The sequence below is a fragment of the Strongylocentrotus purpuratus genome, unplaced genomic scaffold, assembly GCF_000002235.5.
Source record: "Strongylocentrotus purpuratus isolate Spur 01 unplaced genomic scaffold, Spur_5.0 spur5_scaffold_6, whole genome shotgun sequence".
In the NCBI taxonomy this organism is placed as follows: domain Eukaryota; kingdom Metazoa; phylum Echinodermata; class Echinoidea; order Camarodonta; family Strongylocentrotidae; genus Strongylocentrotus; species Strongylocentrotus purpuratus.
In genome coordinates, this window is record NW_022145612.1 from 20,960,069 (window position 1) to 20,973,646 (window position 13,578).

At 36.3% G+C, this 13,578-nt stretch overlaps 1 protein-coding gene across 1 annotated transcript in view; it reads left to right on the forward strand.

Annotated features, from left to right (window-relative positions):
• Positions 1 to 3,030: 3,030 nt before the first annotated feature.
• The window catches only part of LOC100891265, an 11,379-nt gene continuing 831 nt past the window's right edge, over positions 3,031 to 13,578 (forward strand). Inside the window, exons 1-4 of the mRNA XM_030972606.1 lie at positions 3,031 to 3,358; positions 9,236 to 9,381; positions 10,855 to 11,046; positions 11,704 to 13,578. The exon at positions 11,704 to 13,578 is cut by the window's right edge and continues 831 nt beyond it. Of these exons, the coding sequence (XP_030828466.1) occupies positions 9,264 to 9,381; positions 10,855 to 11,046; positions 11,704 to 12,005 (612 nt within the window). The 5' untranslated portion in view covers positions 3,031 to 3,358; positions 9,236 to 9,263 and the 3' untranslated portion in view covers positions 12,006 to 13,578. The remainder of the gene's footprint in view (positions 3,359 to 9,235; positions 9,382 to 10,854; positions 11,047 to 11,703) is intronic.

Here is a 13,578-nt window from a genome sequence, read left to right on the forward strand (position 1 = left end):
AGTTTGTTAACTGTTTAAAAGATCGACATCTAATAGTCATTGTAATTTTTTGTGTTTATGTTTATATGTTGAAACAAAGCAACATACTTTGATGTATGTCTATGAGGCAGCTGATCCTTTACATTTTAAAACATTTGAATAGAAAAATATCTTAGTAATCTTTGTAATTAAATTTACGTTTTAAAATATATAGATTACACATGAACAGCAATGTATAGCGTTTAAATATATTTGACGAATTGATAACAATAGCAATACAATCTACAGGTATTATCATGATAATATTGAAAAAAGGGCCAACTCAAGGCAAAGTGACACACAATGAGTTTGTGCCAAAATAATACACTTGAACTAAAGTGTGTGTGATATGGGAGGAGGTGGTTATAAACTAGACGACGTAATGTTCATTAGAAAAATCGCTTTTAAACTAAACAAGACAAACATTATGAAGTTGGAAATGTGAATTCATGTACGGATATTTAACCTAATTTCCAGTCAGACCTCAGAGGATATTCTGTCAATCACCAATGGCCATATACACATGGTATTCAGAATCATAATATCGAGGGGATGGGAGGGGTCAAGTGTGGTACATTGGAATGGTTCCCATATGTTAGGATAAGAAGGAGCTGGCAAACAGCCTACGTCAAACTTTCCTTGACATCACTTCTTTTCCGTCAATAACAGGACGCATGTTTTACAATCTCAGGTAATATATGAATGAGGCCAGTGACGTATTAACAAAAAATGATAAAGGGGTGCAACATCTTTTAGATTGGAGGGGTATGGGGCGTAACATTCTTCTGCGTAACCCCGCGTGATGTTGTAATAAAATCTGCACTCACGAGGGGAGGGGATACACAGGGTTCACCCTACATGCTATATGGGCTGGAAACGCCACTGATCGATCTGACACATCTTATAAGACCGATGTTGTTTATATTTCGAAAATATATCAAATGATATCATAAATCCAAACTAACTTTCTGATTTGTATGTTTAACTGTTCCAGACATCGCGTACCCTTTGGGATAAAAGGAAAGAAAAATCTAATCCTGTTATATGACCCAAGCAGACGAGGAAATTAAATGCCCTGCGTTCTACGTATAAAAAATAGAGTGAGGGGTGGGGAGTGAGTAACCGAGAAAGAGAGAGAGAGAGGGGGGGGGGGCTGGGAGAACGGGGAACAGGATAATATGAGTGGGGAGGGAGGGAGTGAAAGAGAGCAAGAGAGAGATTACTGACACGAAATATCAAAATCAAAATAGTCTGCCTTGAACCATATCCAAAATGATAGATGTGCCAAATATTGTGATTTGTTGTATCTGCCTATAATTCATCAAGTAAACGCGATTATGTGACGTATGATGCTGTTGTAATCTGACTGAAAACATTTATTAAGTACTTATTTGCAAACAGTTGTCGACAGAAGGAGTTTAGGGCGCAGAGTTTCAGAAATTACCCATTTCTCTAGTGCAGTCAAAATTTGAATTTAACGTTTTCATGAGGGTTTTATTTGTGACTCTACTTTGGCTGCTGTGCACGTTTAATCCAAAATGGGTATGTATATCAATTTCTTCGCTGCCATTTTGATTTAGAAGAATATTTCACTATACTTCATCTGAAAACATATCTCCGGCGTAGAAACTCATTAAAATAAGATTCTTCCCAAGATACGGTTATTGTTAACACATGCTCTAAGCATCGATGCCAACGGCATATTAATAAAAACATTTTTTCTTAGTTCAAAGGTGATAGCTACTTAATGTTAGATTTCCTGTTTTTTTCCTCATTCAAACGATTCATTTCCTAATGACCGAACAAGTTAAATTAATTGCCTTCCTGTGTATATCAGGACATTAAAGAAGTTCTTACATTCCTATATTGATTTGATCCAATGATGTGGTTTTGAATAGAATGGAGGTCGACTCCGCATTTTCACTTTGTGTCATGGGTCCTATTCAGAGAAAAGGGGAAAGAGGGACGCTGCTGATGAACTCTAAGTTTGAATCATACTTCAAAAATTGTCACCCAACACACTCAACGACGTATGTCAATGAAGGAAGGCTCGAGACTGGAAGGGAATTAATTGTGGTTAAGTTTTAGAAACTGATGAATCTTTGTCATGGCCATTGAGTAATTGTCTAAATTTAGAATGCCGGAAAATTATTTTTAGGAATACAAGTTAAAAATATGCAGACGTCATTGATAGAAAAGTTGTATTTCCTTTTGTTTTAAAGCTTATCTGCCATAGTTTACAGGAGGGATTAAACTGCCCTGCAAGGTCACTGGACAGGTGGTTATCTCATCAACACAGCTCTCAGTTAACATAAGAAAAAGAGGATCATGGGGGACCAATGGTCACCGATTAGGCATTGTTTGTTATATAGAGGGCGCAAGTAGCTACAAGTAGTGCAGTGGGCCTTTAAGCCAAGCTACGTAGTCAGAACTTAGGAAGGAGGAGGGTGGGGGTGGCGATCTATCTTTAATCAATCTCTGGCGTCCCCCCGTGTTCTCCTTTTAAACGTTTCTCTCTTAAAGTTATTTTGGGGGTGGTGGGTGCCCCGTCGTCCTTCATTACGCCGCGCCAGTGATATGACGATATTCATCAAGAGTTCGTAAAGATGAATTGAATAAACGAAACATGTGACAACATTATCTTCTAGGCGTTTTAATATTTATAGCTCTTTGCTAGTTTGCTACATTATGTACATTCTAATCATGAAGTTAAAAATAATTAAACTAAACATAATCACCTTAAAACATTCTGAATTTTCTTTTAATTCCATTTCTATTGCGGTTAAATGAATTACATATACATATCAATAAAGGATCAAAAATATGTAAAGGAATGTAGACCACTATTATTGAAAAGCATGATAAGGGGAAGGAGAGAGAAAGAGAGAGAGAGAGAGAGAGAGAGAGAGAGAGAGAGAGAGAGGTGTAAATGGTAACATGCAAGTATTACTCATAATTTAGAAATTAGGGTGAACGTCAAACAGCTGTCGTGTGTTCAGACTAGGACGGAATGAGTTAACACGTCATAATATAGCACCTATACAACACTAACGAGTGTCGACAAACGAGTGTGACTAAAAATTGTCTCGTATGTGTTTTCTCACCACAAACCGGGTCCTTTGTGGACAAAGAGGAATCCTTCTGGTTTCACAAGGTCGATATAAGTAGAGGCTCGGAGAGGTTTCTAGAGGGATGCTGTGAAGTTTGTGAGCTCCACGAATCATCCGCAAAGTCAGGATTACTATTAGCTGAAAGGAACCCAGGAATCCAAACAAACTTCTGTATTGTTTAATTGATTTTAGTTTCATCGTCTGCAATCGTTATTTGAATCTACTGATCGGTGAGCATCAATATTGTGCTTTTATATTATCATAAAGTTTATATGTTACTTATTAAAAAATAGTTAATATTGTTTGGTAGTTTGACATTTCTTAATTGAATAATGACCCAACTTTGTGGCTGTGCATGTTCTGTTTACTATTTTAATTTGAAGCTTAATATTGCGATGAGTTCAAGTTGTTTAATCAAAGTCCAGAAGTATGCACGATGTGCACGTTTTATCAGCAAATATCGAGCTTTGTTTTTGCCTTTGAAGGTCTGTTAATATTCATTATATATCAAAATAGTATTCAGCCAAAACTGTGGTTGACGTCTGAGTTTTGATCATTAAAAATTGCACGGTTGTATATTAACTATATCAAACTAACTTTCGACCCTATACGTAATTTTGGGTTGTATTTCCCCAGTTCGTTGCTAAGCACCACTCCATACCTATTTATAAAGAATGGAATGGGTAACACACCTTTTTCCTATTCTTTAGGATCATATCTCTCGCACAAGTTTGAGATATTATATGTCGTTGCACCTTGCACACAGGGGGGTTTGGCAAGACATCACAAAGTAATTAGACTTGGCAAACTGTATACATGTTAAAACAAAAAATAGCATGCGTTCATTGGCAACATTATAGAGGCAGGTCTTTGTAGGAAATAATTTTGTATAGGAAAAACAAGCAGCGTGCATATAACTCAATTTATTTATATGTATGTAGGCCAATAACTGTCAAGACTGGATTCATATTTCGGCCTATCTGAACTTTTCATCGTTGCCACGCGGATGTATTTCAGGAGAGGGTCGGGATACGGGGTGGATTTGAGGGGCATAGAATTGACTTTAGTTTCATGCAAAGATCAAATTGCAATGACTTCCTCTTTCAAACGGTCAACATGTACGTGATTATATGAATGGCAGTTAAAGATTATTGCATTACTTATGTTTAATGATGACATACCTTGATACAACGATAGCAAATATTGTGCTAAAGCGATTGGTTTGATCAAGGGGGCGAGGGGGGGGGGGGGGGGGGGCTTGCGTGGTTTGTAGCTGTAGTAGGTAAATACCTCTTATATATCGCCCTGCATCATTAGGGTGTGTTTTAGGTTGTTTTGTTATTATTCATCGGGATAAAAAGAAACCGAATGTCGGCCATCGAGCTGCAGTCATAAAACAACCCCTTCAACAATAGGAATCACAAATTTAGCCCATATTACATGGACAATGGTTTGTTATCTTTCATCATTCAAAGTGGTCCTTGAAATCGAGCTGATTAATTTCATGGAGAAATGCAGTACATCATAAATATTTTGTTATATAATTAAAGTAGATCACATTATTTTGGGACAATGCAACTCAAAAAGTTCAAATGAGGAAGGTATGAATATCATGCATGAGCAAAATATCTCAACCCGTTTGCAAATATTCTTTCATGGTTAGATGGCGGTTGCTAACCGAAATATCAGAATCCTTCATTGAGGGATTTATATAAATCCCCACATGTTCAAAACACTACAGAAAAAGAAGAGACATGCGGAGTAGGAGATTGGTTAAAATATCCATTTAAAGCAAATCGATTTTAGGTCGCCTTTAAAGTCTCAAGATAGACTTATAATCTAGAGCTACCGTAAAGGATACGTTTAGGACGCGGGCATGAACTGATATGTTACACCAGGGAGATGTGAGTTTACACACGTATCATGTTTGGTTCTATAGGAAAGTGTAATCATTCATTCCCCTGTGTTTTGTTGAAGGAACTATAGTTCAAACCGGATTTGCAAATAATGCATAAATTTAGAGGTTTGATTCGTAGAAAAAAATACATTGAAAGCCAAAAGAACGCGTTTGTTCGCAAAAATAGTTGAGTTGGCTTCATGCAGCGATTAGTGAACGAGAAGGAAGAGAGAGAGAGAGAAAGAGAGAGTGAGGGGGGGGGGGGGGAGGGGAGAGGGAGGTATGGAAGAAAAAGAGATAGGGGTAAAATAATGACCAAAGCATCGGAAGTGTGTGTTAAAATGATTTTTTTTTTTTTAATATAATTTTTTTCGAAAACGATATTGGCTACCTATTCAAACGCACAGCAATCATAGTGCTGTCAATAACAGGAATTCTAGTTTACACTATAAAAAGATGACGAGTGTACAGTATATTTAGTAGAGTTCTTGATTTCCTAATGTATAATTTGTTTTTATATGGAGCCAATTAATGCATCATGATTATAGGATCGCATTACTGTCAGCTAGTTTTCTTCTTTTTTTGCATTTTCATTTCATTTCGATGTTTCTATTTTCAGAAATCGATACGTCATTCCATTCCCGTCTAGGCCTGGGCCTATTTCATTAATCTTTATATTTCATTAATCTTTAATATTAAAAAAAAATATCGTAGACAAAGCAAAAAACAGTCTTATTTTTAGTTTCGTACTTTTCCTTCATGTTTAGTCGACATAATGGAGTATCACTTTGTTTAATTTTATTACTCATTTTGCCCTCGATGACGCGTGTGGATGCGGATGACATTTATTTAATGCGTGACGTAAGCCAAAATCCGGCACTAATTTCAGTTGAAATTGATTACAGAGGCGGATGAATCAGAACGATGAAGGGATTTGAGGTGGGCTTATGCATGTCAGGCTAACTCGATATGTTGATGAACCTTTCTTTGCAAGCTACCGATGAGCTTTTCTGACATCACTATGCATTTTGGGGGTGATGAAAACAAGTACGAGTATCAGATTTAGATTTAGATGTATAACAGTGAATAACATAAGAACATGGCAACATTAATTCTGATAAGAATGATGTTTTACATAAATTTCAGTAGGCAATAGTTAAACATTAACAATTACAATATATGATTCACTTGTTATGACCTTTTATGATAATTGTTTTTTTTCTTCTCAATACGTATATAGTAGGGCATATCAAAAAGCTATGCTTGTATGTATATTACCCCTATATTGTGTATTTTGACTATTATGACTTGCAAAAACTTACTAAAACAGGGACTGTCCCTGCTAAAAGTAATCGACGATTGGGTCATTAAAAGAAAACTATTGTATAAAGCATCAAAGTGAACAATTGAAATGTTGACACGAAATCAAAAGTGGGATAAGTTATTTTTATAGCTCACATAGAACGCTGATTTTTACTACTGTAAACAGAAAAGATTATATGCTAAATAGAGTGTTATCTAGAAAATAATTTCTCATAAACTGTATATATTATATATAAACATACGATGTGTATGCGTGCGTATATCAACGATTTGTAAGAAATTACGCCCAACCAAACAGTAGCTACTTTTGTCTGACTACTACTAAATATCTCTTTATGTTACAAAAATCAAAAGATACAAATATGAGCTCAACAGGTGAGGGAGAGAGAAGCACCAACCAATCTTGCTAAAACGAAGAGTCTCTATTCATTTTGTTTACTCTCCAATTGATTTGATTTGATTTGATTTGATTTCTTCTGCATTCCATATAAATGTTTTTAAAAGTCGATATCATAATAAATACAAAATATTAAAGGTACTATGTCCCATTTGCAGGCCAAAAAATGAAAAAGTTAAATTCCAACTGCATTTGAAAGATAATACTAATTTAGAACTTCCCTAAAAAAAGGTGGGGATTGAAAATGTCTTCAAGTGGGAAAATAACGACTATTAGTTGTCAAATCGACTTTAGGGCTATATAGAGCCCAAAAGTAATAGTCTTGATTTTCAGACAATTGTACCAAATGGTCATACGTTTTATGCTGCGCAAAGATTCAGTCAGTTTAATCTTGGCCATCACAAGAAGTGGGTTATTGATGTAGACAAATGCTCATGTACCCTTTACAACTCTTTCCTATATGTTATTACCAAAGAAGAAAAAAAGCCAGTCAGTCACTCAATAGTGTCTGACAGTGAAGTCTAGCAAGTAAAGGGGTTTCCTTGCATAATTTGAATATGAGGACACTGCTAACGTTTAAATTTCACAGATAGGACATACATGACATATTCATAATTCCTGCAAAGATCTACAGAATTTGAGGTTGGCTGCAAAAGGGACATAGTACCTTTAAAAGGTACATTGTGACAATGAATAATATATAAGCAAATAAACATAACAATTATTATAGAAAAAAAAGAAAATTTGAATTGTCAAAGCATCATATTTCATCATAATTTATACAACTATTGAGGAAGAAGGACTACCACTGTAAGCCCAAAACAAATATTATGCAATAGATGAACAAATGTATTAAGAAGAATTGACAACTAATTGAAAGCACATGTCAAATATAAGGATAATGATGATGATGTTGATGATGATAAAGTTGAGGATGACGATGACACTGATAAGAATATTTCACTGAAAGATATATAATATACAGGGATGAAAAACTATTATGAAAAACACTGCAAAGTTGACGCCGAAATTTTACCCAAAGAATGAATGACATGACTTTAATATTCCATAGCCTTATATGATTCTGCTTTCATAGTTTGACACCTTCATTAAAAAAAAAAAAAATCGGAGTCTTTTCTACAATCAGATGATAAAAGGCATGCCTGTTTAACTGTTATTACGGTCTTTCACTGTAAGATAAAAGCGGGAAATTCCTGGTTTATCCCATGATGCAAAGTAATGATCCTTTTACATTTTTTTCATCAAAAGGTATATAATGTAAATCTGCTGTTCTTGTGTCATGTTCAACTTCTGCCCATTCGTTTTTTACTTGTACACTACATCCATTATGTAAAAGGTAATACAGCAGGAAAAAATTGTGCTGGTGCGGATTAAATACTTTTCTTTTAATAATCTTCATAATCATCCAAGCTCAAAGAGCGATGCACACAAATCGAATACGCCATTTACACAGAAAGTAACAGGAAAGAAACAGTTCCCCAAAGGGCCTTTCATCGGCTAGTCAGAAGAGTACTTGAAAACTTTCCTCACAACAACAATCTGAAAGTGAATGAATGTTTCAACCCTCTTGTGCCATGTGTACAGTATTCCGTCTGTGTTTATCGTGACTAGACCGGTGTGAATCGGTGAATCATCGCGAAATTCATGTCCGCTATTTCTAAGATGTGTTAAATCTTTCAAAATGAGGGGCGTTTTGAACGCTCAAGAGTTCCTTAGTCATGTATTATCGAAACTTAGTCATATAAGATGTTGAGCTTAGTGGGTACTTTCATATCGGGATTTTATATCCTTTGTGTCAACAGGTCTGATATTCTTGGCTCGAGAAGGCTCTGTTACAGTTTCACTTATTACTGTTTGTGCTTCTTTTCATTTCCTTACAATCTATATATAACTTGTTAAAGTTCGGATTTGTTCAAAGATTGTTTTGGTAGTTAATCGAGACCTTAGATTATGATGAAACAGCTTATCATCATGACTCACATTATTGTACTTCAAAAATAGACCAGTATCTGCATTACTTCCACATAGTGTTCCTTACAAACGAACTATAAATTAGTGGAGTTTTATTTTTTCAATACCTCAATCATTTTTCTTTTCTGAACTGAACGTGGTATAATTATCTTTACTTGACTCTCAATCCAAAGGTTAAGGGTTCGAATCCCTTCACTGCACTGAAGTCCTTTTGCAATAAATTAATCTATATTTACCACTCTCCACCCAGGTGTAAATGGGTATTTATCATTATTGCTGCGGTAGTCATATTTACAGGGTCCTCAGGAAGATCAGTAATGATGATGATGAGGCTTTCCCGGGTAAACAACATTATCATTGTAATAATTGTATCATATTTTTCTGTCATGCAGGCGTCGTCATAAACTGTCAATATATTAAGATATGATCATGATAATAAAGCACTGGGACTGGTTATAATGATCTGATTGCTTTTACCCCCCCCCCCCCCACCCACAGACCTTTGTTCTAGGAGGGTATTAGAGAGATGAAGGGATCATCTTTGTACGTTTTCATCCTCCTGGCATGCATCATTCTCCATGGTAACGCCGATGATAGCTCGGAGGGACAGGGGACTGATGAGAGCTCGGAGGAACAAGTTCCAGGTAAGAATAGTAATATAGGATATTTATTCAGCGCGCATATCCACCATGCAAGGTGCTCAAGGCGCTCCGAATGTTACCCGGCTCTGCATCTAGGACGCCGATTTCGGTGCTCACAGCATTCAAGGAATTCCTTCCTACCGGTACCCATTTAACGCCTGGATGAAAAGTGGCAAATGTAGATTTAATTTCTTGCCCAAAGACATTAGTGCCGCGGCAGGACTCGAACCGCGGACCCTGTGATCCACAGTCCGACGACTTATCCACTAGACCACAACATGTGGGGGTACGCAATTGTACAAAATAACAAAGGGCTTCTTTTACTCCGACACAAACTTCAAATGCATTGACTTTTGGGAGACTATTTTGAACACTTTTCAGGGGCGGATCTAGCTTTTTGCTCAGGGGGGGGTTGACCAATAATGACGATGCGGAGCATCGTCTACGAGCCGCGAAGCGGCGAGCCGATTTTTTTGGGGTGTTTATTTGAACCCGTAAGTGATGTTTTCCTGGCATCTATTAACACAATGGAGACCATAAAAAGCAGTGCATGATAACGTCTTTTTAAATCAAGTAACAGTTAAATACACAGTTATATCCAGAGTTATCATGTGTTTGGTTAAGTTACCAGATGAGTTAAATATCTTCTCACAATATTTGCACTTGAAAGGGTTTCTCTCCAGCGTGCTTTCTTTTTTCTTTCTTTTTTTCTTTTTTTTTTCTTCTTTTTTTTTTCCTTTTTTTTTTTTTTTTTTTTTTAATGTGGGGATTTTGGGGATGAGAAACGGCAACGCTGGCCTAGCTTGTCACTTCGGCGGTGGCCCGTGTCCTCAAAAAAGCTGATGGGGGGGGGGGGCAAGGGACTCTGTGACATTTGTTCGCCCAACCCCCCCCCCCCCCCTCCCCCAAAAAGAAATAATAATAATAATAATAATAATAATAATAATAGTAATAATAATAATAATAATAATAAATGAAATAAACACATAGAAATAGAATAAAATAAAATTACAAGTTTAAAAAAAAAGATAAGATTTAAAAAAATGGTCCCCGGATTTTTTTTTGGGGGGGGGTTGCAACCCCCCCAACCCCCCCTCTAGATCCGCTTCTGCTTTTCGGAAACGTCTTTCCGTTGTGTGGATATTATTATAATTATAGACCTATTTTTACAGCAACACACTAGATTATTTTTTTTTTGCTTGATTACTTGCGATTGGTATCTATACATCGCTTAATAATTCCAATAATTCCAAAGCATCTATCATACACTGAGACATAATGTTCGATGTGTTACCCTTACAATGTTTCAATAACGGTAACAGGTATAGTATTATATTAACTATCATATTTTGGGGTTAATCTTGACTGAATTGTTGTGCTTATCAAATCATTTATTTAAAACAGTTCGTGATGAGTATTAAGTAATCATTTTGCACATAAAACAAATAACAAGTATTTACCATTTTTCCTTTGCAGTGCAAGACAGGAATTGTCCAAGATATTGTCAACAGAACCCTTCTCGGAGTTTAACTGTATGTGGGAGCAATGATCAAACTTATAGATCGGCATGTTTCTTTCGGCAACACGCCTGCGCAGTAGGAGCTACTGGTTACTGGTACATAGCATATGTAGGAGCCTGTATGAGACGGCAGCCGGTAACACCGAAAAGTATGTACATGTAGTATCATAATTTGTTATCGGAAATATAAATTTGAACATTTACTAAGAGCTAGAGAGACAGATATAGATGACAGAAATAAAGATTCTATGAGACAATTCTCGGTGACAATTGCTCCATCACTTATAACGCCAACCAAGTCCCTAACAAAAAGTATGGACCTAAAACTAAACCCTACCCTTGTGCTAATCCATAATCGAGCAGAAAAATTCAAAGAACAGAAAAACCCAAGTGCAGCCCTTGATCTGTATATCTGACAAATTAAACAAGGAGCAAAATTCGATAGCGTACGTTTGTTAAATAGATAATCATTATGGACAACGATAATCTCCGATCCTGATTAGATTAATTTAAACCAAAATAATTGATGTGATGGATTTGTCTCCGTTTCAATATGAGCGTGATAAGCAAGTACAAAATACATATACATTCAATAATTGACATAAAACAATGTAATAAGATAAGATAGATGTAATAAGTATATAAGACAAAATAGAAATATTGTAGAATTGAAAATGATATAATTGAACATTGTTGACCTAAAAGTATACATTGAAACGGATGGGCACGCTAAAGAAGTAATGATTGTATTAAAGGCAACTCTTAAGATGTATACGCGTTGATAACATTTAATTACTTTATTTCAGGAGTCCCCACTACAAGGAGACGACCCATCACTGCCGGGGTTACTCAAGCTCCTATCACGACTAGGAAGACGACGACGAGGAGAACGACTACGACAACGACCACCACGGCAGCTCCCGTGGTGACGACACCCATCCCATGTCCACCGACGTGTGAGCTGGTCCTGGAACCTGTCTGTACTACAGTGGGAACCTATCAAAACGAATGCACCTTTAACTGGGTACGATGTCAAGGTATCATATCACCGACTGAAAGCATTCTCTACAGGGGCTATTGTTTAGATACATCGACGGCGGGCCCATGATCACGGAAGTACTAATTAACAGCGATGGTCGAAGTCCGACGGGACTCTAAAAAAACTGTCCTTCCAGCTACAATAGATCATTTGGGCTCTTTCCAAATCGCCTGATTCAAGGAACACCGGGGTTCGGAGGTTACAATGGAAAAGAGGAATGACTGCATGGGTGTGTTTATGAGGGCACGGTGTGGATTTGGGAGGGTGTATGTCTGGGGTGGGGGAGAGGGGTGCTATCTTGTGAAGTTGGCAGATTAGCTTGACAAAAATGATTAGGGCATCCCATCTTATTAAGAGTTGGGGTGGATTCAAGTGTTTTTTTTAAATAATGGCTGCCTATTTAGTCTTTCAGGGTCTTGAAGAAGAAAAAAAAAATTGAAATTGATATTAACTCTTTTTCATATAGGACCTAACGCAAATCTCACTTGCAATAAAACACTTGAACATTCGATTAAGGTACGAGGAATGATTGGAAGGGAATATAATAAATTGAATGCCATGAATGGAATGATTGAAGAACAAAATACAAAACGTAGGCGAACACATAAAATAATTTTCCTTTGATTATAATGGCTTGATGGCTATTACAATTATTTTGTATCAGAGGTGATTACGTTTGTACATCTTTTTTTTATGAGGATGAAGTCCTGCAAAATAAATTTGAGTGCGATGTGGATTTCTCCAAATCATTCAAAATTGTAATAATATGTCTACAGGAACAACCCTACTTTGTATGTTCACATGGTACATTATTGACAATTGAGGAGCATAAGGCATATTTCCGATCATAATTTTGGTGGTTTGAACAAAACCATAATTTTATATTATGCTAGGAATGTACTGTATGTTATTGAATATAATGTATATAGATATATTTTTTAAATGTATATATATATATCTTGATGAAGTCGAATAAGCCTAAGCAATGTAAGATGATCGATATGTCTTTCAACAGAACACACTTAAAAAAAACATTCTGATGAATATCACGACACTGGGTTCATAACGTCACACTAACAGCTTCGTAAACTGATAAAACCTCCGTTGCAGTGTTTGATGTTATAAACACAATTTAGTTCATTCGCCAATTTCAATTAATGGTACAAGCACATTCGCCCACCATATTTTCTTTCTAAAAAATAATCAGGCAGGGATATGCGTTTGTTTGTTTTATGGTGATGGTTTTAGCTGATATGTATAATCACAAGACCAAAAACCAAAACCATTCTTACTGTTTATCAAGTTCATGGCCGGACGGACGCATAATTCCTCTATCAACAAATAGGAATTAAGAGCACCACAATATCATGAATGACGATGTCGTGAATGTGAACATAGAAGGTAAACGGTGTGAACTCATCTTTTTAGTTCACAATGGTGTGTTCAAAATCGACACTGTGTCAAATGAGGAGCTTGAACTTCGTGGTTCTCTTTTTGGTTGACTCGTGTCACGCTTTGTGTACAGTATTTTTACATTATCAGAAATATGAAAGTGCTTTAATTCGCTAATCGTATACTGCGAAGTTTGAACTGTGTTTACAATATAGGGCTTTACACTGTGTTGTTGTATGGGTACACTAGT